Source organism: Excalfactoria chinensis, chromosome 3, assembly GCF_039878825.1.
Source record: "Excalfactoria chinensis isolate bCotChi1 chromosome 3, bCotChi1.hap2, whole genome shotgun sequence".
Lineage (NCBI taxonomy): Eukaryota > Metazoa > Chordata > Aves > Galliformes > Phasianidae > Excalfactoria > Excalfactoria chinensis.
In genome coordinates this window covers 104868639-104891876 of record NC_092827.1, presented here as the reverse complement: position 1 = coordinate 104891876, position 23238 = coordinate 104868639, and the positions used below count along the sequence as shown (strand labels likewise).

The window sequence follows — 23238 nt, the reverse complement described above, 5'->3', positions numbered from 1 at the left end:
TTAAATTTGTGTTATCCACTAACTAGCTAATGCCTACAGTGTGTGGAAGGTAGAAAGTGCTTTCAGTGCTACGTGCTGTTGTTACTATAGTTATCTACTAGGTTTAACTAGTTTGTGCTCATTTTAATTGGCTTCCTGAGATGTAACCTAGAGATTATGGTTTGGGCCCGAGTGCTATTCTCAGATTCCTGGTGAAATGAGCAGCTGCAGTGCCCATATGCACAGGTAAGAGGATGCACTTGTTTACCTCGATGTGCAGCTAGATCTTCATCTCAGTCCTGCATGAAGGGGAGCATCGGATGGCTTCCCTCTGCCTTCATTGTGTCCTCGTCTGAAGCCGAGACAGGCTGCGTTTGTACTGAAGGCTGCGTTACAGTGCTAAGGAGTGATTTATGGCCTTGGAGAACTAGAAACAAGGAGGTTATAGCACAGAGATGAGCGGAGTCTCGGATTCCTTCTGGGGTCAGCACATTTCTGTCAGCCTTTGAAGAAGAGGAGCTGAAAATGGTATCTCTGACAGGGTCTGCTACGCAGTTTTTCTTTCTTCTTTCTGTGCAGAAGCGACAAAACCCGCTGACCTCGTCTCTCGTTCTTGCCTGTGGCTCAGAAAGTTACAGGGTAAATAACTTTATTCAGCCATATTTCTTGAGTTAGAAGTGACTGCTTTGGAGGGAAACAACAAGATCCTGCTGGGAGAAAACCTCTGGGAGTTTTCCCTTTCAGTTTGGTCCAAACCGCTGCTCTGCTTCCCTGCCGACATCAGGGACTTTCTCGGTTTGTGTAAATTTGCACATGGTTTACTTCTAGAGTCTGTTGTACTTCCAAAAGCAATCTGGCAGCTGGCAAACCTTCCCCTGCTTGTTTGCAACCAGACTCTGCCTTTTTCAGAATGTTTTGGTTTCAGTGCTCACAAGACTCCTCCCACCGTAACGAAGAAAAGAGGACGTTTGCTCTTGTTATAAAACACGTTTATCAGAGTTAAATCAGCTGGGCTACTCTGGTGCACAGCTAACTTGCAAAACTCTCTAACATCATTGCCCTTTTGGCACTGGAAGGAAGTTCTTACCGCTTGTGTTACTGGAACTGGAAGGGGGTTCCACTTGAGAGTAGGCGATGTGATTTCCTTTCTTCTTCATTGGAGTGTATTAACTCTTTCCCTCTTCTGCTGGTTTATGTCTCGTTTCTCTGTGCACATGGCAGCCTGCTCCTAGTAAGAGACCAGAAATAAAGCTGATAGCTAAGGACTCGAGCAGGGTGACAGTGGAAACTATTGGAAGCGACAGCTTTCCACGATCAGTTCTGGACACCTGTGGCTCTTTAAACTTCATAAGGTTGAAACCACTTGTCCCTATCTTCAGATATGGGACGGTCTAAGTCCTTTGTTTAAACCCCGGGTGAATGCTTGTTATGTCAGCCTAGGAAATCAAGACGCTGGATTAGATCCTTTTTTATTTCACACAGTGATGCACTTGCACCAATTCCCCACGCAGCCGTTTTGCTTTGTGTGCATTATTTATTTAATGCTACAAGCAGAAAATACCCATCCCTTGAAGAACCCGTTTTTCTTTGGCCTCTAACGTTTCCTTGTTGGAATGATGGTTTATCCTGCAGTCTGGCAGTTTATCTTCTGAAGCCCTCGCCCTCGGCAATGGCCGTACGTCAGCTGTGACAAAAAGTACAGCAGTTTGTCTCTCTTTCCTTTCTGCTCCCTTTGTTCCAAGTATCGCAGTGTATGTCATCCCTAATTGCTGGCAATTGGCTGAGGTTGGCAATACTTTGCTGGCAGTTGTGAAGCGATGGTTCGTGCTACACATAAGCAAAATGTTTTGGGTTTGTTTTTTTCTTCCTTCTCAGAATCTTTCCCAGATTGTCCCCCTCTCTGTCTTTCCTGTTTTGTTCAGAGTTGTTACCTGGGCTGTGTAAACCGTGCACTGTGATTGTCTCTACCAATGAATTCCTGCTACCTGCCAAACAAAAAACCAACCAACCAACCAGCCTGCATCTCTCCAGCGCCCTCCAGGTAGCCTACAGCAGCTTCTGGAAATCCTGCCCCTCTGCAATCAATTGAATAATAGCTGTGGGTAGATTAGATTATGCGTGGGGACAGACGCTGCAGAGGAAGGTGATCTGTGGGGATCACCGTTCATTCAGCGGCCTCGTGAGTGGCACACCCAGTTACTTCCTGCCGTGTGTGGCTGTGCACGCACTGATGCACACGTGTGCATTTCAGCAGCCCCACGCCAGTAGAGAATCTCACAGTCTTACAGTATGACGTGATGGTAAACGCAGAGCTGGTGGCTGTTTGCTGCTGGAAGCTGGTGCATCCCTTGATACATTTACAGAATCAGAACATAAGGTGGAGAAAGGACGGAGTTGGCAGATCGAGCTCCAGCTTCAGCCTGCAGCTCCACCTGCCACTGTGACCACTGGGACAGCTTCACAGGACAATTTTTAGCTTCTTTCTTGTCCAAGATTTTTGTTTCCTGCTGCCAGCTTTTCAGTAATGCTTTCACTGGACGAAATGAGGGTGGGTCTGTTTGTTGAATACACTCAGAGAGCTCTTCATGCTGGCTTCTCCATCTATGTGATCAGCATATTGCACCAGATCAGTGCAAGGAATTGCTGCTGAGCTAGATACCGAGGGTTTGATCAGTCATACCTACTTCAGAAATGATGCTATAATTCTTTAAACTGCCATAGTGACAAAGAACATATCCATCAGCTGGAGCTTGATGATTCTTGAGGTCCCTTACGACTCAAGCCATTCTACAATTCCATGATTAGGAATTAATACTTTCTGTTAGATAGGCTCTGAGTGCTTCGTGTCGTAGGACCCCAAACACTGAAGGTGGTTTTGTTGATGTTTTAATTTAAAAGAGGATGGAAAAAGCATGTGTTATCAGTGCTTAGATTGAAGCAGAACTACAGATCTGTCAGCCTCCTGCAGGAGCAGGGCAGAAGATACCCATCTTCATCTCTTTAGGTACCGTGCCAGTGTTTGCTGCCTTCACAGGGCTGGCAGAGCAAAGGATCGTTCTGCAGGGCGCTCACCTTCTTGCTTCCCAGCACACTGCCTGTCTTACTTCCACCAGCACTAGTAGGAAGAAGCCTCTGGCCTCTGATTAACTCACCAATAAAATACAAACACGAGACTAAGTCCAGTGTTACCCTAATGATGACCAGAAGAGCAATTAAAACAAAGAGCGAGAGCCAGATCCATGCAGATAGACAACTAATCGAAGGATTTAAAGCTGAAACTTTCTTTTCCCTCTCTTAGTTAATTTGAAAATATTATTTTTCCAGCTTTCTTTTACATCTTCTGGTTGTGAATCCACGAACCTTCATCTCTCTAAAAATGTTCTCAGGGTGAGAAACACTAAACATGCAGCTACGTGGCTCTTTTTGACATGAGGGCCCCAAGGATCTTTCCCTCTGTCCTGCCAGGGAGGAGGAACGGATGGAGCAGTTGCTCACTGAGCGCTTGTGGAACTGCTGTTGGCGACAGGGACTTGGCATTTCTGATGGTGGGATCCTCTCTGGGTGCTGAGGACTGCTGGGAAGAAATGGGGCCCACAGCCCAAACTGACCATCTTTGCCAACAGAGAATGAACAGGAGGAATTAGGGGTGAGGGTGTACTTGCATGTCTGCAATCTTGTTGGGTCATGGAGGTGTGGTTGGATGGCTCACGGGACTGGGCTGCTCCATGGGTGGATGGAGGATGGGGGGAAGGCCAGGATGGGGCTCTGGTAGCACAGAGGGATGTGGTGAGCCAGCCCGGAGCTCATGGCTGGTAGCAGAGCAGGCCAGTGTGGGCATCTGCTGCGGGCACGTGGATGACAGGGAGAATATCTAGAACCAACTGTAATTAAAACTCCTTGAACTTTTGGTTCTTAAAGCTCCTGCCACTTCCTTCCAGCCTGGAGACGACAGCTTCAGTTCTGACCTCTGCTCCAAAGTGTTTTTGGAAAGTCTGAACAAAAGCCATTTCGGTGTCCTTGTGTAAAACGACTGCCATAAAAGTATTTGTTTGCCGTGACACGTTGTTTGGCAGCCAGCTATTAAACAGCTTTAGGGCCTGGCTGGAGGTGTTGGTAAAATGCTTGTATATTTACCAGCACTTAGTAATGTCTGGAGCAACCAGAGCCCTGAAGTGCTGCACAACCTGCAGGCTGTGGTGAAAGGACAGTGCTGGCCCTCAGGGACCTGCCGGCTGGCTGTTGCCAGCACTCCTGGCTGTGAGCAGGGCTGAGCAGGGCACAGCAGAAGCAACGTCAGCGGGCTGGCAACCCCTGGAACTGAGGCTGGAAGCGAGTCCCTTTGCTGTTAACATTTGGCACGTGTAGAAAGAACTAGAAGGAAGGGAGGCTGCACTCCTGGCACTGCAGCCTCTGTGCCCGAGTGCTACGGCCTGGTTTGAGAATGATTCAGGGCAGCAAGGCCATGTTGCAAAAAAGCAGCTTTAATGAGGAAAATAAGTGTGTTTCTGGGCACCTGTGGGCATCACTGCTGCTGCTGATCAGCGCCAGCCCAGGAAGCGCTCAGCATCAGGCAGCAGGGTGGGCTGGTGTACGTCGTTTGGGAAGTGCCAGGAGCTGGAAATAATTACGTGGCACTTCCCACTCTCATCTTGATCCTGCAACAGGAGCGTGAAACGAGACCCTTCTCACACCGAAGCATTCCGGGTGAGTTTCACTTCTGGTGCTTTGGGTCTGCCTTCAGAACTGCACTTGCTCCAGCTGCGGGAGTCGGGCTGCACTGAAGGGTTTCCAGTGGCCATGCCTTACGTTAACACGGCGCTGAGTCCTTACTGGAGCTTTTGGGTTAAAAGTCTCCATTCCTGTCCGTAAGGAATCACGGTGCCTTTCAGCTGGCAGCCCGCTGAACCAGAAGAGAGAAACGCCTTTATTTAACACCTCCTCCCCCGGGGGTGTTTTTATTTAGTCGCATTAAAACGGAACGTAGTGGGACATAAAAGTCCGCAGCTCCTCTCCACGGTCTCCTGGCGCACTGTCGCTGCGGCCGCTCGATGCTTTCACCCAGAGCTTTGCTCCTTACGGCGGAACGACGTTACGGAGACTTCAGAGCGTGGCGGGAGAGCGTGAGAAGGCAGGGCCGGTGCTCAGCGCTGCTCTGCGGGACGCGGCGATGGCGGAGCGCCGTGCCCGCTGCCGGCCGCACTCGGGGCGTCCCCGCGGGAGGACGCGCTCGGACGCGCAGGTGTGGCGAGGCGGGAGGCGGCGGATCATCCAATCGCTCACCGCGTCGTCGCGTTCCGCTTCGCGCTGGGCCGCGTCGCCTCCCCTTCCCCCGTCGGCGTCGCGCTCGTTCTGCCGCGTCGTTCCCCCCGCGCCCGCCGTCCGTCTCTGCGCGCAGCCCGCGCGGCTCCAGGCGGACCGGCCGAGCGCAGCCGGATCCCGCAGGACGGCAAAGGACGGTGCGTTGGTCGCTCGGCAGGGGGCGCTCTCGAGCCGCGCGTCCCGCAGCGCCGCGCCCCTCCCCGCCCGCCCCGCACGTGGCGCGGCCGCTAAAAGCCGCCGGCGGCCCCGAGCCCGACACCGGCAGCGCGGCCCCAACACGGAGAGCGGCGTCGGCCGGGCGGGCCAAGGGGATGCGGGTGGGCGCGAGGATGGTGCGGCTGGGCGCGGGCTGCGCGCGCACTTGTTGCGGGAGCTGAGCGGGATTTGCCTCTATTTTTTTCCTCTTTTTTATCCTTTTCCTCCCCCGCGAAGTTCGCTCCTCAGGCCGACGCCGGTTCCGATCCGCGCCCTTCGCCGCTCCGCGCCGCCGCGACCCGCCGCGGTTGGCCCCGTCCCGCAGCATGGCCAAAGTGGCGGCGGAAAGTTGCGGGGCGGCGCCGGCCGAGGACTTGTCCAAGGTGTCGGACGAGGAGCTGCTGCAGTGGAGCAAGGAGGAGCTGGTCCGCAGCCTCCGCCGCGCCGAGGCCGAGAAGATGAGCGCGATGCTGGACCACAGCAACCTGATCCGCGAGGTGAACCGCCGCCTCCAGCTGCACCTCGGCGAGATCCGCGGCCTGAAGGTACCGCTCGGACGGGGCGGGCGGCGCCGCTTCCTCACCGCGTGCCGGGCTGCGCCGGGCGAAGCGGCGCGTCCCCATCGGGCGGCCGTGCGGGAGGGACGCGGCGAGACGCGCGCGGGAGCCGTGCCGGCGCTGCGTGCGGGGCTCCATGCGGGGCTCCATGCGGGGCTCCATGCGGGGCTCCATGCGGGGCTCCATGCGGGCTGCCCGGCCCCGGCTGCGGGCTCGGCAATAAGCTGATCGGGAGCGTCCCGCGGCCGCACCGCCGCGCTGCTCCTGCCTGCCGCTCCCGGAGCGGTGCCGCTGCCGGCCGCGTCTCTCCCTCGTTTAACTCTGGGCTGGGTGGGAGCCGTGAGACCCCGGCGCTTCCTTCTCCGCTTCCGAGGGCTGGAAGTGCGGTGCGGTTGCTTACAGGTGATCGCCCCGATGTAGCACGCGGCGGTCCGTTATAGAGCCCGGCTGTTATCTTAGAGACGGCTAAAAAGCAGCTTCTGTTCCATTGTTTCGAGAAATGAAACCTTCAGAAATTCCTCTTGAAGTTAAAGGGAAGGAGACTCCAAATGCAGTGCGGGCTTCATGTTATTACACGGGGAATACGAGAAGAGGGTTCCTGGTTTGCAGAATAGCTCTAGGCAAGTGAATGATGGAAAAAGCACCTTCGGCACTTGTGTGACACAGCAATAGCGAGCAGGGGGAGGCTGCTCCTCTGCTATCCTGTTCTGCAGGTGTGAGCGTGTCCCTTCTGAGGATGTGTGATGTGCTGGGCAGGAGAGCCCTCCGTGGCAGTGCATCAGTGCAAGAATATGCGACCCTCGTGATGCAGGTTAACTTACAGTGCCTTCCTCCTGGCTGCGTGTGAGGTGTTGTGCCATCCATCACACTGGGATTATCTGCCAGATGAGGAGCGAGGCAGGCCGAGATAAGCTGTGCAGGAAGCAGTGACGGTTCCCCGCAGTGCCGCACTCCCTGGGTGACGTCTGACTTCCACCGTTAGTTCAGATGCCTTAGCTGCAGTTTCCACTGGGAAATGGGGGGGATGAGGTCCGGCGCCCTGCTGTGCTGCCTGAGCCGCTCTGTCCACGTGAAGGAGTTTGGCCCTGAGGAGCAGTGAGGTGCTCGGTGTGTGGGTCCTCCTGCTTCTGTCTGAGCCAGGGCGTCACGTGAAGTATTTCTCTCCAGTGCAGGTTCTTTTGAAGCACTTTGGCCTTGCTTTGAGAGGAAGGTCAGACAAATGCACAAAGTCTAGTGGGGCTGCGAAAGCTTCATGCCCTTCAGGAATTGCCAAAAGGGCCTTTCTGTAAGGCTGGCCTCGTAATGGTTGTGACTAATCGCCACTTCTAATGTCCCACAGAAGAAGGAATGGACGTTGAGTTGAGGGGAAAGTAAAATGTGGCTACAAGCCAGTTTAGGAACACTGAGAACATGAAACAGCAGCAGTGTTTTCCTTGGCACGTTATTCTGCTGTAGTAGGAGCTTGAGCACTTCTGCTTCAGTGCATTTGCTTCAGGTGCTTCCTCACCTAAAGAAGGATGTGGAGTCACGTGCTCGGGTTGGAATGCAAAGTCTGTTGAGGCTCGTGGGTTCGTCTCAGAGCGGCTGAGGCAGCGCTGTGAGCTGATGGCTGATAAGGTTCTCTTACGCAAATCTGGAATGAAATCAAAACTGATATCTTAAATCTCCAACATGCTCGCTTTCGTGTGTGATGATGTCCTAACGAATAGGGAGCATAAGTTAATCATTATATCATTATATTCAGCATACATCCTTGTCCGTGGATATTTCCCAAGGGAGTGAGATCCTCGTGAGAAAGCTGATGCTCTTTGCTCTGTTTGGGGACAAAGCTATTCAGATATTTAGGGTGAATGTAAATTAAACACCGGACACTTTTTTTACCTTATCAGAGTTGAGCTTTTGAACCCTTGAAAGGTTATGTTCTCTTACTTGCTGGGCAGCAGCTGTTTGTTTGGAGCACGATGCTGTCGTCGTGTGGCAGATCCACACGTGCAGTTATTTCTGCCTTGCTCGAGTGCTTGAATGATGGGTTTATGGCAGTCCTGTTTGCTGGCTTGTATCACGGTGATGATGTAATGCTGATTCTTTTAGGCACTTCTCAGTCACGATTGTCTTTCTTTTAAAGGATATCAATCAGAAGCTGCAAGAAGATAACCAGGAACTGAGAGACCTCTGCTGCTTCCTGGATGACGACAGGCAGAAAGGCAAGAGGGTGTCCCGTGAGTGGCAGAGACTGGGCAGATACAGTGCTAGCGTCATGCACAAAGAGGTTGCCTTGTACTTACAGAAGCTGAAAGAACTGGAAGTGAGACAAGAAGAAGTGGTGAAGGAAAACCTGGAGCTGAAGGAGCTGTGTGTGTTGTTGGATGAGGAGAAGGGTGGTGGAGCAGGCAGCCGGAGCTCTATCGACAGCCAGATCAGCCTGTGCCAATTAACTGCCACCACTGCTTACATAAGAGATGTTGGTGATGGGAGCAGCACTTCTAGCACGGGAAGTACAGACAGTCCAGATCATCATAAACATCATCCAAGTACGAGCCCGGAGCACCTGCAAAAAGCTCGGGGTGAGGGCAGCCCTGAGCATCAGAAGCACAGGAGTATCAGCCCCGAGCATCTCCAGAAGCCCAGGAGTTCGGGCAGTCCTGATCATCACCTGAAAGGACCGAGTCCAGAACATCAGAAAACCATCGTCAAAGCACCTGAACAGCAAAAGCACAGCAGTGGCAGCCCAGAAACTCTCCCAAAGCACGTTTTGAGTAGTAGCCCCGAACACTTTCAAAAGCAGAGGCCTGGCAGTAGCCCTGAGCATCAAAAGCACAGCAGTGGCAGCCCAGATCATCTCCAAAAGCACACGCCGAGTGGCAGTACAGAACATCTCCACAAAGTGAGGGGCACCAGCCCCGAGCACCTCAAAAAACACTATGGAGGCAGCCCAGAGCATCTCAAGCATCTCGGTGCAGGCAGCAGAGAAGGAACCCTCAGGAGACAAGTAACAGATGACCTGTCCCCTCACCACAGAAGTATATACAATGGAATGAATGGTGGGTCAATACGCTTAGTAATTTTCACGGTGCGTTTTCACTGAGGTGGTTTCAGTTCTGTTTTGGCTGCTTATGGGAAGGGAGTTTTTTGTTTTTTTTTCTAATGTGAAATGGAAGGCAAGAGGTCTGGTGTCAGCATTATCCTGCTAGTGAGCAGATTAATTGCATTGCACCTCTTTGCCTGTCCAGTAGGTGTTGGGTGGTTTAAAAAAGCAGAGAAGTGAATCTTGAGTGCTTGTCTGTAGGGTATAAAGAAATAGCTCTTGCTCTTAATCCTGCTCCGTGCAAGGAAACTGTCTCTAGATAGATTTGTTTGCATCCATCAGAGTGCAGTTGTGGATGCTTCTTGTCCTGCCTGTATCTGTGTCACTGCAGTGGAGCTGCACGTCTCCAGTTTCTCTCCCACGTTCCAACCTAGTCTGTGCATAGCCTTAAGGGTTATAAAATCTAAGGTTTACTGATGGAAGGCTTCTCATATCTTTTCTTATGAACTTAGAAAAGAACCCAAATGCAGAGTGAGGCTCAATATAATGGAATCAGTACCTTCTAAAGCCTTTCAAAGCCTTGACTTTGCATGTGTTTAATTACAACAAGTTTAAAAATGAAGGATGATCTCAGGGTTTTGGGGATTTTTTGTGGGTGTTGTTATTATTGCTGGACTTAGTAAAGATGGCCAACAAGCAAGACAGCTACTAAGAGCTGTGTGTCCTCCCTGGTTGCAATTAACTAAAGAGAGGTACGATGTCAGTATTTTGAAAGACAAGCAATTATGATGCTACTAAAGTGAATTTTCAGAGCAAATGAAATGGTTAAAACAAGACTGAAACACCCTGCTGTGCTGCTGGAGTAACTTCATAGACTTGGTGGAGTTTCTGTAGTCTATTTTCTTTGTGCTTCAAGATGTTTTCGTAAAGGAAATCAGCATCTTGTACTCATGAGATCCCATTTCTTGGACCTTTACACATCTGAAATCAAGTTCTGAATGAGGATTTTGCCTTGATAAATTGTCTTGGATGGAGTTCACACGTTTCCATCTTATAAGCAGCTGGGAGGAGCTGTGTTGGCAGCGGTGGAAGTGAACCCTTGTTGGATCTGCTTGAGAGATGGAGTGAGCTGGGTGCCACCCTCAGCACTCGCCGTGTTTGTCTCACCTGTCCGTTTGTGATGGCTGTCTTTACTGAAGGCGTTCTGTACGTTAACCTGCTCTGTAGGGACACATCCCGATTACATACAGTGAGGTGGATATACTTGGCAGGGTTGGCAGACCCCAGAGGGGTAAGTGTGAGAAGCTTCTCATTAATTTTTTAAGCGTTTTAAAGTGATTAGCAGGAAGAATTCCTGACAACTTAGTGAAGATGTGTAATGCACCCGTTAGGGAAGCTGATCTTATAGAACTTCCCTTTAAATACTGTTTCTTTCATCATTCATTTCTTCCTGTTTAAAATGAGTGCATTGACTTGGCTGTAAATAGAGAGAATTATGGATTCCCCAAAGCTGTTTTTTCTCCTTACTCACGTTCGTCAGTCTAGTCTCTGGTAAGGCAGAAAGAATTTATTTTTAAAACCCATTCACAAATAGATGGTTTTCTGCTCCCAGCATGATGGGCTGTCTGATGGTATTTGTTTTGTGCAAGCTGAGGGCTCAGCATTATTGCTAATAGGGAGGTCATTGTTGTGTTAGACCTGTGACTGGTGTCCTTTATGTAGCATATTGCCGTGGTCTGTAGCTTGGCCTTGAGCTGTGAGGAGCTGGAGGTGGCAGCTGCCCATCTAGGAGTCTGTTTATTGACTTTAATCAGAGTTTGGCCTGTCCTGCACTTCATTTAATCAGTTTTGCAGAGGACTTGGCCCACCATTAGTTGTCAGATGTCTCCCCTTTCATATTTATTTAACTTGATGCAAGCATGGAATGGGTGTTAGCTGTGAGGCTTACGTCTGACATTGGTTTGGCCTTTTGAGCTCCCTTCAGTCAGTGGTTGTACATGACAGCTTTGCTCTGAGGGAGATGCTTGGTCTTCACATCCGGGCTGAGTTGTGGAGCTCTGGGTTTTGGTCCTGCCAGCTGCTGTTAACGTGGGGAAGGGAGAGTGATGTGGAAGTGGTGAAAGCGCCGGCTGTTGCTGCTTGTTGTCATTGCAGAAGTAATTACAGGTAAAAAGAAAGTCACAATTGGCACATGTTGAGTGTGCTCTTGTATTTTGCATCTGCTGTGAGGGATGGTGAGATTGTGGAAAATATGGGTTGGACATTATGGGGAGCTGTACAAACTGATGCTGTTTTGGGTTCCTACCTCCGAATCATGAAGTGTATGTATAGTGTGTCATTTTTGGTTATACCTCATTTGTTAAAACTTGGAGCACAGCTTGCTAGGGGGGCTGTGGTGTCACGTCGGTTCAATTATTTTGCAGGGCACTTCTGATCTTACTGTGGTACTCACGTACTGGCTTTTGTTGCAGCAAGAGAATGAAGTGGTTGTGGTCCTAAGCGATGAATGCAGCGTCTTCTGACTAATTGATAAGCATATAAAATGATGTAGTCAGAATTTAGCAGTGTCAGTAGAGGACTGACCTGCCCATACGACGCTGACAGCTCCTGCTCACCCTCAGTTGTGATCTTGTCAGTGCCTGGGTGAGGGGAGCAATGTGTTCATTAATGTATGGTTATTTAAACCAGAACGTTCCCTGTACATGAACATGTGGGGAATGGAGCTGGTCTTTGCTAGCTTGATCAAACTCTTAAGCTACAGTTAAATCAATTCCAGTACAATATTACAGTGGTATCAGAAATATGGTATGTATTGGACTTATAGATCAGTTTTAGTTATTGCACGCTGCTTTACAGGATGTGACACACACTTAACTGTTGTGGCCTCATGCATGTTCTAAGCTGTCCTGTGGCACACAGGAAGCTGCTGCCAATCAGGAGCATCTTTGATCCTTGGGAGCAGCTGAAGGAGCAGAGAATGAGGTGATAATGTTTACTTTCATAGTTCTGCTCACTTTGTGTTCTCAGCAGTTTGATCTTGTCATATATGTATTTTTTTCTTGTATGACTTATCAACAAAACCTGGAAAGATGCGGGAAGCTTTATAAGCACTTGTGTGTATATATGTGTATACGTAAATAACTCCAGTATTCTGTGAGTGTTCCTGGAACGTGCATCCTCATTTCTTGGGCTGATGGAAGGTGAGGTCTGAAAGCCTTCAGTTAACAAACATCCAGCCAAACTTGCCTATTTTTGTTTTTTCAAGGCTTCAACCAAATGAACACGGTGATAAAACTGGGATGACTTTCAGGTGCTCTGGTTAATGAGAGCACTTGGGACAGGCACTGGGCTTAAAAGAGGAGATGCCAGTGGCATTAAATACGTGAAAGTAGATTGTACCAATGGTGTGGCATAACGCATCCTAGTAACTGACACAAATACCCCGCGGTGGAAGTGCCTGTATAGACATTAATGTCACTTTGGCATTTTACAATCTAAGTGGTGTTGTAGCAACTTTCTATTTTAAGAATTCCTTTGTTTTACTCCAGGCTTTGACTTCTGTGTGCAGGGAAAATATCAGAAGGCTTTCATGTGTGCTTTTTGCTTCCTGCTGAGGTTATTAAAGAGGAGCAGTGAAACTGCTGACTAACACTGCATACTGCTGGAGGTGTGAGGGCTCTTGTGGAGCAAAGGCAGCAGCACCTCAGTTGAACGAGAGTACTTGTAAGTTAAGCTCAGCTTCAGTCTTGAGCGATTCCTGCTGTAAATGTGCTTCTTAGGAGGGGAGCGCAGTAAGAAAACATCTTTATTTTGCGTCTCTAAGTAAAAAGAGAAAATCACAGTATCTCTTCAGGGAGAGAAACCTTGCAATAGCGTTACTGGAAGAAATGATACCCTTTCCATGGAAACAGCTCACATCGTGCTGGCCAAACAGAGAAATGATGTCATCTTTGCACGTGTTCTTTTCTTGCAGTCGAAATGGGAGTGATTTGCCTGTCCAGAATGGCAGTGCACAGCACTGTGTGTGGAACTTGAGCTTTCCCAATGGTACCCGCTCTGGTACAGCTGCCATTTGAAGCTTGATACAGCGTTGCTTGCTCTTGAGAGCAGCCTGATGAGTAAGCCAAGACTACGGGATTGGTGGAATTACTATTTATTTTTTTCTTGTCAGTGTGGATTATTCTACTGCTAATTTGGGGTGTTTGTTTCAAGTGTAGAGCTCTGGATCTTTTGTGTCAATGGGAGTCTTTCAGTTGAATTCTGTCGGTTTCACATCAGACTTGTCAATCTGCATTAGTTACTGTATGCTGTGAGAGAATATGCACGTATGTAATTGGAGCACACTGAATTTATTACCAAACTCATTTCTGTGGTGCTTTTTTGTCAGGTTGAAAATGTGACTTGTAGTACTAACAGTGCTAACTGACCAGACTAGGGCTGACTGTAGGAGTTCACTTTTGTCTCTGATGCTAGATGAGCACACGAAGTCATCATAGGGGGAAGGGGGTGGGGGCAGGTTGTATTCCTTCTTGGGTGTTACATCCTGCAAAACAGATGGCTTCTGCACCAAGGACTTGCTCCTGAGTCACTGGAGGCAGTGATCCTGTCACTGTGAGTCCCAAGGTGTTTTCCTCTACATCAGCAGCAGAACCATCAGGAGCCTGGGAAGCAGTTAGTGCTGTCTGCCTGAAATACATGGGCAGACTTCATTCCATCTGTAAGTGCCAGAATGGAGAATCCTCACTTTAAAGCCTTAAGTCCTCGCTTGGAGGACTTGTATGGACAGGTGTTATGGGACAGAGAAGATGTATTTATTAGTTAGAATGTGTTTATTTAATGAACTTGATATAAATCTTGCCTGCATGTACTTCTTGAATATCTGGCAAGTGGGCACCATTCAGGAGAGTCAGGTAGGGCTGCAATGCTCAGTTCTGAACTCTGTTCCTTGGTGCAGAAGGAAATGCATCTTGACCCACAACAGCCATACTGGTGAAGGGTTTCCATCTGAACTATGTGGTGGTTGTGGGAGGACTGGTGTTACTACAGCATCCCACTTGAAGCTGTGGAAGAATCCACTGTGTAACTCTTAGTGTTGTCGTCTGTCCGAAGATGATTGTGACATCCCTTAGTAAAGAAAAAGGGATAGAGCTGAGGAATCTGGATAAATGTTTGAGCATCCTTTTAAAACACAACTAAACGTTTCAGCCACAGTGGCAGATCTAGCCAGGATACAGCTGCTGTGAAATGGTGTGGAGCCCAAAAGCGGTCAAGGCCCTGAGAAGCATCACACATTCCTTTGGGTAAGGCAAAACAAAAGATAACATGTAAAGACGTGGTAATTAGTGTTGGGAGAAGAGGTGGGTTTGTCTGATCTAAGACAAACATCAGCTTTTAAGTAGCATGAACTGAGCATGGGCTTCACTCGGGTGTTTTGTTCCATCCCTGTTAGTGGGAAGTATTTTTGTTTGTCATCATCTAAAACAGCAGCCCTGATTCCTGCTGGGGGAAAGAAGAGGATAAAATGCTGGTTGCCCCAGTGGGCTGATCCACTCATTGCCTTAAGGTTATTTTTCCTTTGTACAGAGATACACTTGGAAAGTGAGCATATGGGGGAGTGGGGGGAAATGGTGGCTTTTGATATTGCTCAATAACTCAAGAATTTGTTTTTCACCTCTTATTGCAAACCTCAAGTAGTGTGAAGAGTTTTAGTCATGTTCTTAATTCCTTTAGGAATGCAAATCAAAATCTCCTGTAACATGGGGAATAAATAGTCGATAAGTCGAAAGGTGTGTTTAAATAGACAAGGAGGATGAATTCAGCCTTCTCTCTTTCCCTTTGTTTTGTTTCAGGTTCTCTTGAAATCAGTTCTCTTACTTTGGGACTTAAAGTGTCAGAACTTCTCTGATCTGATCAGTAGTAGGATGGTGCCAAGTTTGTGTCATTGCATCTCTTTATCTTCGCGTGAATAGTGAAAGCTTGCATTGATTACGCTTCCTGTAGGAGTCTGGGACAGATATTTGTATCTTGGATTTGAAGGTGGGAGGGAAAAAAATGCTGTTCTGAAAGTTGCAGGACTGATAAATCACTATGCAGCTCACATCTGTGTGAGGTTCAGATAAGCCTGGAGAGCAGCATTGATTGGTGACCCGCATCCCTTCTTGGTTTCTGAGTTTATTTTGGTTTTGCAGTGGGTGAATCCCAGTAATGTTAAAAATCCATCTTAAATTTCTGTGGTCAGAAAACATTACTGATAACATTAGGAAGGATAGCATTGGAAGAAAAGGGGCAAAACTAGCAGCCAAAAGAAGTGTATCAGAAGGCAGCCAAATACACCAAGCAGGAGCACGTGGATGCCGTGAAGTAGGGCCTGAAAACTGGTTTAGATCCTTCAAAGCATATGAGTGCTTCACTCCTTGTTGGGCACATGACTTACACTGAGACTGGATGACCAGAGAGAAGCAAGATGCCTGAATACCCATGAGCCCTGCAGTGCTCTGGATGGAGTCAGTAGCTTCTCACTGTAGCTTGCCTTGCTTCCTTGTGTCTGTTCTAAGACTTTTCTAACTTGACTTTTTGCTTTTGCGATATCATTAAGTCCATAAACAAAACCTAAAAGCAAAGCATTCCAACAACGGTTTTTTTTCCCCTAACCAGATTTCCAACCACCAAGACCAAAGGCTCTGCAGTCTTAACTAAACAGCAGAAGATACCAGAATCAATGTCTCCTCCAGGTACAGGTGTTAAGAACTTTTTGATTTTCTTATTGGAACTTGATATTTGGTCTATGCTCCAGTCGGTAATGCTAAATCCTTCGTGTTGACTGCTTGCTACCATAGCACGGGTGAATATTTTGGAGAGTTAGGAGGACAGAAAAGCATCCTGAGCGTATTCAATTCTATTCAGCGGCGGAGTATTGCTATTTGCCTATCTTTACATCGTTTGTAGAAGTAACAGGATGGAAAGATTCTTATATTTCAGAGTGTAAAGTTGAACTCTGCAGATAAAGCGGTTGGCTGGACTGCCTGGCAGCGTGGAAGCGACTGATCAGACTTTGGGAAGCATGGATCTCGGGGTCCTGTCCTCTCAAGTGCTTCATCGTGGTGTTGAGGAGCTCCCTGTATTGCTCACACTGCTGCGGTTGTATCCAGTTGTAGTCTGAAGCAGCGCTATGCGGGGAAGCCTAAAAGAGATGTAGAAGAGATGTAGCTCAGAAGGACTTGTTTTGTCCTCTTTCATTATTGCTCTCCAGTAACCTAAATTAAGCAGGGCATTGTAGTTACCAGACAAGTCAATGCTTATCAACTGCCACCTGGAAATGTGTACTGCAGGCACTGAAGCACAGAAGCAGTTCCCTGGGCAACATGTTCTTATTCCAGCTCTGTCGCTTGATGGTATTTTTCTTTCAATATTCTTAACTGGAAAAGTCAAGAAATGATTCTAATACCAGGATGGTCATTTAGGGATATTAATGCAGGAAATCCGAATGAGAAATAGGTTTTATTTCGCTCTCAAAGCAAAACAACTTTAGAATTTACCAGTATAAATAAATCAATCAGTACTTCTGACGTGGTGCGTTGTGGTTCTGTCTGTTTTGTTTGGCAGAGGTGCACTTGGGTGTATTTTTTTCAGTAAGTTCCCGTTAGGTGCCCACCCTACATGTTATGCCTTAATGTCAAGTTTGGGGTATTTGTTCTCTTAGCTGCTGCAGAAACAAGGTGCTGAGCAGATGCAGGCAGGTGCCTTGTTCTCAGATTTAACGTTTGAGTGCTTAATTGGCCCTGAGTTTTGTTAAATTTTAGTTGATTTGTTCTTGCAGTGCTGCCCAGGATTCCAGCATGATGCAATAGAACCTCACGGGGAAAGGGTTTGTTACAGGAGATGAAAGTGGTTAAACTTCACTGTCTGGAAGGAGGAAAGTTTGGTTAATGCTTGTATGCTGTTTGTCAGGAAATGCTGTTTCCCAGGGAGCTGTGAGCATCTTAAATTGAACCACTTTGGTCTCACAGTGTCTGTTCTCACCCATTGGTGTAGTTAGTATTCGAGTGGCTGTGCTAGCTTGGTGAAGAACAAACCAGCCAGCTGGCTTCAGGACCTAGCAGCATGGCTGCTGACAGAACCTGCTGTAAGAGCACTTGGATCCTCTGAGCAAAACTCCAGCTTTCAGAGCTTTGCTCCTTCTGTCCCATTTCTTCACTCCCACAGTTCTGCTGCTCGTCAGAGGCTGGGCATGATCGGAGTTGTAAAAAACAGTGCTGCTTCAAACTCTCTCTTTGAATGAGAGGAAGGACTGTGTGCGTTTGGCTGCCTGGAGGGATCTCTGCCTCAGAGGGTCTGGTGGCCTGGAGGCTGATGCTTGCAGAGAGCTGTGGATGTGTTGTTAACCTGAGTCAACCCTTACACCTGTTGGTGCTGCCTGGATTTTGTTCAGCACTTATCAGTCGATCTCGGAACCGTTTACCGAGGAAACAAGTGTTGTGATCTTCCTCTTGTGCATGAAAGAACAATGGGCTGAACCAACGACAAGACAGCCCCCGGCTATATCTGCAGTCCAGATTTCCTGCATGTTACCTACTGATTGTTCCATTGCATCATACCGCTCTTCTAACAGGTTTTAGGTTTTTTTTCTTAGCCTGTTTTGAATGTGGGGCAAAAACTGGGGCTGAGGTTACTCACATGCCTAGAAAGCACCTTTGTGAACAATTAGCTTGCTACGAATGCTCTCAACGTGTTTCCTTTCAAAATCAAGTTTTAAGGCAATCTGTTTCCTTCCTTTCTGAATGTCACGACTTAAGCTAAGTAGGCCAGTGGGGTTCAGAGCTATTTTTAGTTCTTGTGCCTGCAGCAGGCATACTACATGATCTTGATGTACCTTTTGCATTTAAACGTGTGCTTGAAAACACTTCTTAAACGTAGTGCTGTTTTAAATCAATTTGGTAAATAACAGTGATAGCTTTACTAAAGGAAATTGCATTTTTCTGTCTTGTTTCTAACCCTGCAGAATAGTTGTGCAGCTGTGGTTGTCTTTGGGAAGTGGAAATGCTGATCTGAAGCTGGGATGTGGTCAGCTATCAGCTGGGGGTTGTACTGAGCTGGTACCATCCAAGGGGTTATTCGTCTTTCATCAGAATGAAATGTTGAAAAGAAAGCTCTTGCACTTAAATATATATATGAGAAATCAGAATACAGTACTGTGACTGTATGGTCACTGGACCCCTGGTGTTAATCCACAGTCTAGCATCTTGTGGATGTGTCAGGGACTGGGGGCAGTGCTGCTCCGGTCTAAATCTCTGTGGCAGGACTTGTAGAATGAGCACCTGTGTGATGCGGCTCAAGTGGAAGATGGGCTTCTGGTGACATGGAGCCTTCTGAGACTTTTGTCTGAGTCCCCTTTCCTTTCCTTCCATTCATGTCCAGCAGGTAGGTGGTTGCTGTTGATAGCTAACCAGCACTGTGGGCTGAAGCATCTTCCCAAAGGAACGTGCAGGAGCAATGTGTTGGAGGGAAGGTTGCGTGAAAGCTCTTGCTGCCTGCCAAGGGGAGGAGATTAGCTGTGCAGTGTCACTGCTATGCAGTCGTTTCTAAAAGTTGTGAATGGCACCAACTGGAATCCAGGCTTTTAAAGCTCTGTAGTACTGTGTGCTCACTGGGGAACCAGGCTTTGACATTCAAAACTGACAGCCCGAAGGGTTCCATTCTCTGATAAGTGATGACGCTGCAAAGCCACGATTCCTGCTTTCTGCTCTCCTAACTACTTCAATTACAGCAGCTTCCTGCCATGGAAGTATTGAGGTTTTTAATGTGGCTGTGGTCTGAGTGCAATTTAATGTTTGAAACTTGTCCAGGGATTAAAGTAACATTTGTCTTGTTGCTATTTTAATCTCTTATAAACTAGAACAAGCGTCAAGTTGTGTGTCCTAAGTGTGATTTAGCAACATGTTAGTCTTCTAATTATCCTCTTCTTAATTAGATTGGTCTGATTATTTGGTGCTTGATACAAGTGCACATTCTTATGTTCTCAGAGCATTAGCTTTTGGGAAAAACTTTATTGCTTTTCAATTAAGAGATGTCTTGTCTCCCGTGCTGAAGTATGGGAACATACGGTGCTGCTCCTGATGTGGCACTTGTCTGGGTACCTTTGCTTGTAGTAAGTCTTCTGCAGAGCCTTGCAGTTTTCTCCTGTAAGAACATTCCTATTATATCTTATCAATTACATAAAATTAACGTGGGACTGTCATATCTTTGTCATTTTAAACTTTTCCTGGATGTTGGTCAGGAAATGAAACTCCGAAGCTCTGAATAGGTAAGATTAGCAGTAAATAAAGTAAGTCAAGAGACTAGGAAAAAAACCTAATACAGTAATAATTGTCTAAAAAATAAAATGGTTTCTCAAAACAACTCCCAGATATTTGAAAGGGGTCAAAATGTCAAGGTGCAATCCCAGTTTTACTTCTAAGCTGAAACCATGGGGATACCACTGGCAGTCAGCGACAGTGGTCTCCTAATGCAGTGTCCAGAGCATCCATGTGACAAGTGGCTGCATCCAAAGTGAAACAGCTTTAAACTGAAAGAGGTTGGATTTAGATCAGATATCAGGGAGAAATTCCTGACTGTGAGGGTGGTGAGACTACACAGGCAGCTCAGTGAGGCTGTGGATGCCCCTTCCCTGGAAGCATTCAAGACCAGGCTGGATGGGGCTGTGAGCAACCTGGCCTAGAGGCAGGTGTCCCTACCTGCAGCAGGGGGTTGGAACTAGATGATCCTAAAGGTCCCTTCTGACCCAAACCATTCTATGATCTTGTGCTTTGTGTTCTGTCAAGCAAATGGGCTTTCCAGGTGACCATGTTTCCTGTGGCTGAGCCAGCTTTCCAGCTGCAGTGTTATCCAGGAGTCTGCAGCTCGAGCACATGTAGAGATGGAACTGGGCAGGCTTAGGAACACAAACCTCCAGCAGATATCCTGGCATGCCTTCCAGGAATATGGGCAGGCCAATGGGTGAGGCTCTGGCTGCTGCTTGGGGTGAGCAAGTGCTTGCCTGCTTTGTGTTCTTGTGTGCTGTGCTATAGCAGTACATGTGTGTGCAGATGCGGGGACTGAAATCTTGCTGCTTCTGAGAACAAAGTGACTCACCATGCTGTCATGTGGGAGATACTGATCTAGGTAATTAAATCAGGGCTCGGTCCTGCTTTTGTTTATGCAGGTGACTGACTTTATACACTTACACATTCCCACTGAGTTCGCAGGCTTGTAGAAGCTTTCTTTGTTTTATCTTCACATGATGTCATGAAAATAGGAGCTGAGCCTTAGAAATCGATTCCAGGGGAAGCAGGCAGAAATCCCATTTTGCCCATAATACAAAGGAAATCCTGTGATTTTTCTTGCCAGAATTTCTGTTGCCTGCTTTCAGTAAGGTTGTAGCAGACAAGGAGCTCTCCATCCTGGGTTGGAGGCAGTCAGATAACAGCCGTGGCCTTCCTCGCTGCTCCTGGGATGCTGAGTTGCACCCTGGTGTGCACATACAGTGAAGCTGCTTAGAAGAGAGAGTGTAGTTTCTGGTTCTTGATGTTTCTATGTGTGTGTATTGAGGGGAAAAAGGAATCCAGATAGATTAGATTGAGTTGCAGTAAAGAGCGCAGAGTGCAAAGTGAAGGACTGAAGGACAGTGTCATGATCAGGTTACCTAATGTTGGCTCCTGCAGCTGTGCTTTTTGACTGTTTTCTATCTGCATCCCAGCCTCCAGGAAAATGGAGATGCAGGAAAGAAGGAGTAGATTATAAGGTTGAATCGCCATCCCTGGACGTGTTTAAGAGCCGTTTGGATGTGGTGCTCAGGGATATGATTTAGCAGAGGATTGTTAGGGTGCTATGGTTAGGCTGCGGTTGGACTTGATGATCCTCAAGGTCTTTTCCAACCTGGGTAATTCTATGATTCTATAAGAGCAACCAGAGCTCCAGTGTTTCCAAACTTGAGATGGTAGGAAAGGATGTAGGTAATGGCCAGTCATACATCGCTACTTGTGGGCGATAGATATACCAATCAAAGGGTTTTCTTTCTGACAGCGCAGCTTTTTTTTTTCCTCTGTCAGTTGCAGGCACTGAATTGATATCCTGCCCCCTTTTCCTGCTGTCAGATTAAAAGTCAGATGTGTTACAGCACCCTCCCACTGTGCTATAGCTGCCATTGCGGTAGCACTGATGCTGCCTGGCTCATAGTGGGTACTCAGGACTTTACTTCCATGGCACCTCTGAGCTGCCCTGGGCTTTTGGTGTCTTTCTTGCTGAAAGTCTGCTGTAATGCCTACAGTAGAGAAGTATGACTGGGGCTGGTTTGGTAATCCTGGCTGTTGGTGTTGTAGAAATGTGAGTCTCTTTAAATACCTTCTATTTTTCTGTTGAAGCTTTTTGTACGGCAGGACTCTTCTGCATAGTCTCCAGCGGGAGTCTTTCATTATTGATTTATTAAACCATTGCTATTCTGCTATCTGTGAGAAGTTTGTGTTAGCTGAAGTGCTCAGAATCTGAGTTTTCCTATTTAAAAAAAGAGAAAACGAAATGTTTTCTGTCTACTTTTAACCAATTAATCTTAACAATTTCTGAAAGCCGTTCCTGGAACTCCTTTGATTATTACTGCTGCCGAAAAAGCAATTATGTTAGAGCAACGAAAGTCTTAACAGCTATGGAGAAACCAGCACTGTCAAGTTTTTATCACTCTTATGGGGCAGACAGTCTCTTGTTGCCTTTTATAAACACAGTCTATGCTGTCTGCAGGCAAAAGTGAGGTGATCCAATTACTTGGATTCTCAGTTTTGCTATTAAACAGCACAATACTGCTTTTAATAATGTGTTACTACAACTATATGTGCTCTTAAGAATCTTTGTCAGCTGTCTCTCTTCAGAGTACTAAATCCTGTGCATCTGCTTTGATCTGGTTGGATTTGACTGATGGTTCGAACACGAAATTGGGCAGATTCAGCACAGTGGCAAAGAGGTCGGCTCTAGCAGTATGCCAGGATCTAATAAGGTTTTCAGTGGAAGATCCAGATGGCTTTCGCTGTGTTGTTCCTTCACCATTGTCGAGCTGCTTAAAAGCTTAGCGATGTGCGTGTGAGCACGATCAGAACAATCCATCAGGCCGGGGACAATGTGCGATAGTCTGAAATGTGGAAAAACAAACAGAAAAAGAGCTCAGTTGTCTGTTTGGTTGCAGTCTTAATGTACTGAGTGTGCTGCTTCCAAGTGTGTAGTCTTGAGTCTTTAGGCCTGGATGGTGGTTGTTTCTGAACTGCTCTAACCTGACACGCCAAAGTGGTGCTGTTGACTTCTGTAAGCTTTTCTGCATCTTCCTTGCGTGCACAACGGCAGCATTTGCTCATCTGAGGACTCTGTCTTTTAAAGGGCAAAGTATTTTTCATTAAACTCGGCACTGGAAGGAATCATGTGCTTTAGGGAACTGATGCACACCTAAAATTCAGAGCATATTGATAGTTAGATGTGAATTAAATCTTGGTTCGGAAACTGCTTTGGGCATTTCAAAAGAGCTTATGTAGATCAAGTTGTAGGTAGCGCTGACCAGAATCCCCCAAAAGAGGAAAGCTCTGGGATCGTTGATTCCCTTCCTACATGTCCAACCTATCCCTAAGCTGCTGTGAGCCCTACCTGCCCCATGTATCCAAAGCTGATGTTACTTCTGTGGTTTCAGCAGTGCTGTGCCTGTTCCCTTGAAGGCTGACTCTCACCTGTACCAGCACTGATGTGTAATACTGTAATTTGGCTAAAAAGATGACTCTCCTAAAATCTGACTTACCCTTGGTTTATGTTTGATAGTGGAGAGGTGTTATTCAGAACAAAGTGGGTTGGAGGTGTTCCTCTGGTTAGTACTAACAGCTATCTGAATGACATGGCGCAGTCTGCATTGATGGCAGTGTGGTGATCCTCGATGTGCCTGTGCCTTAGGACTTGGGGACAGATGAAAAAACCACATTCATTGAATGAGGGAAGAAACTGCTGGTCCCTGCAGTGTATCCATTCATGGCCATATTCATTAATTTAGGGACCTCTTCTTTCAATGTCAAATTGAAAATACTCACCGAACTGAATGAATATAATGGGCATATTGATGGATAGTTGTATCGTATTCATTATAATGAAAGCAATAGGGTTATTTTC

At 47.3% G+C, this 23238-nt stretch overlaps 1 protein-coding gene across 5 annotated transcripts in view; it reads left to right on the top strand.

The window, feature by feature from the left end:
* The first annotated feature begins 4591 nt into the window (after window positions 1-4591).
* Window positions 4592-23238, top strand: part of CCDC85A (coiled-coil domain containing 85A) — a 58075-nt gene continuing 39428 nt past the window's right edge. For 3 of the 5 annotated variants that reach the window (XM_072333283.1, XM_072333282.1, XM_072333281.1), the window contains exons 1-3: window positions 4592-5435; window positions 5731-6038; window positions 8176-9091. In XM_072333283.1, the coding sequence (XP_072189384.1) occupies window positions 5147-5435; window positions 5731-6038; window positions 8176-9091 (1513 nt within the window). In that variant the 5' untranslated portion in view covers window positions 4592-5146. Of the gene's footprint in view, window positions 5436-5730; window positions 6039-8175; window positions 9092-15729; window positions 15807-23238 lie in introns of all 5 variants that reach the window. The other 2 variants (XM_072333284.1, XM_072333285.1) reach the window with 1 other exon arrangement.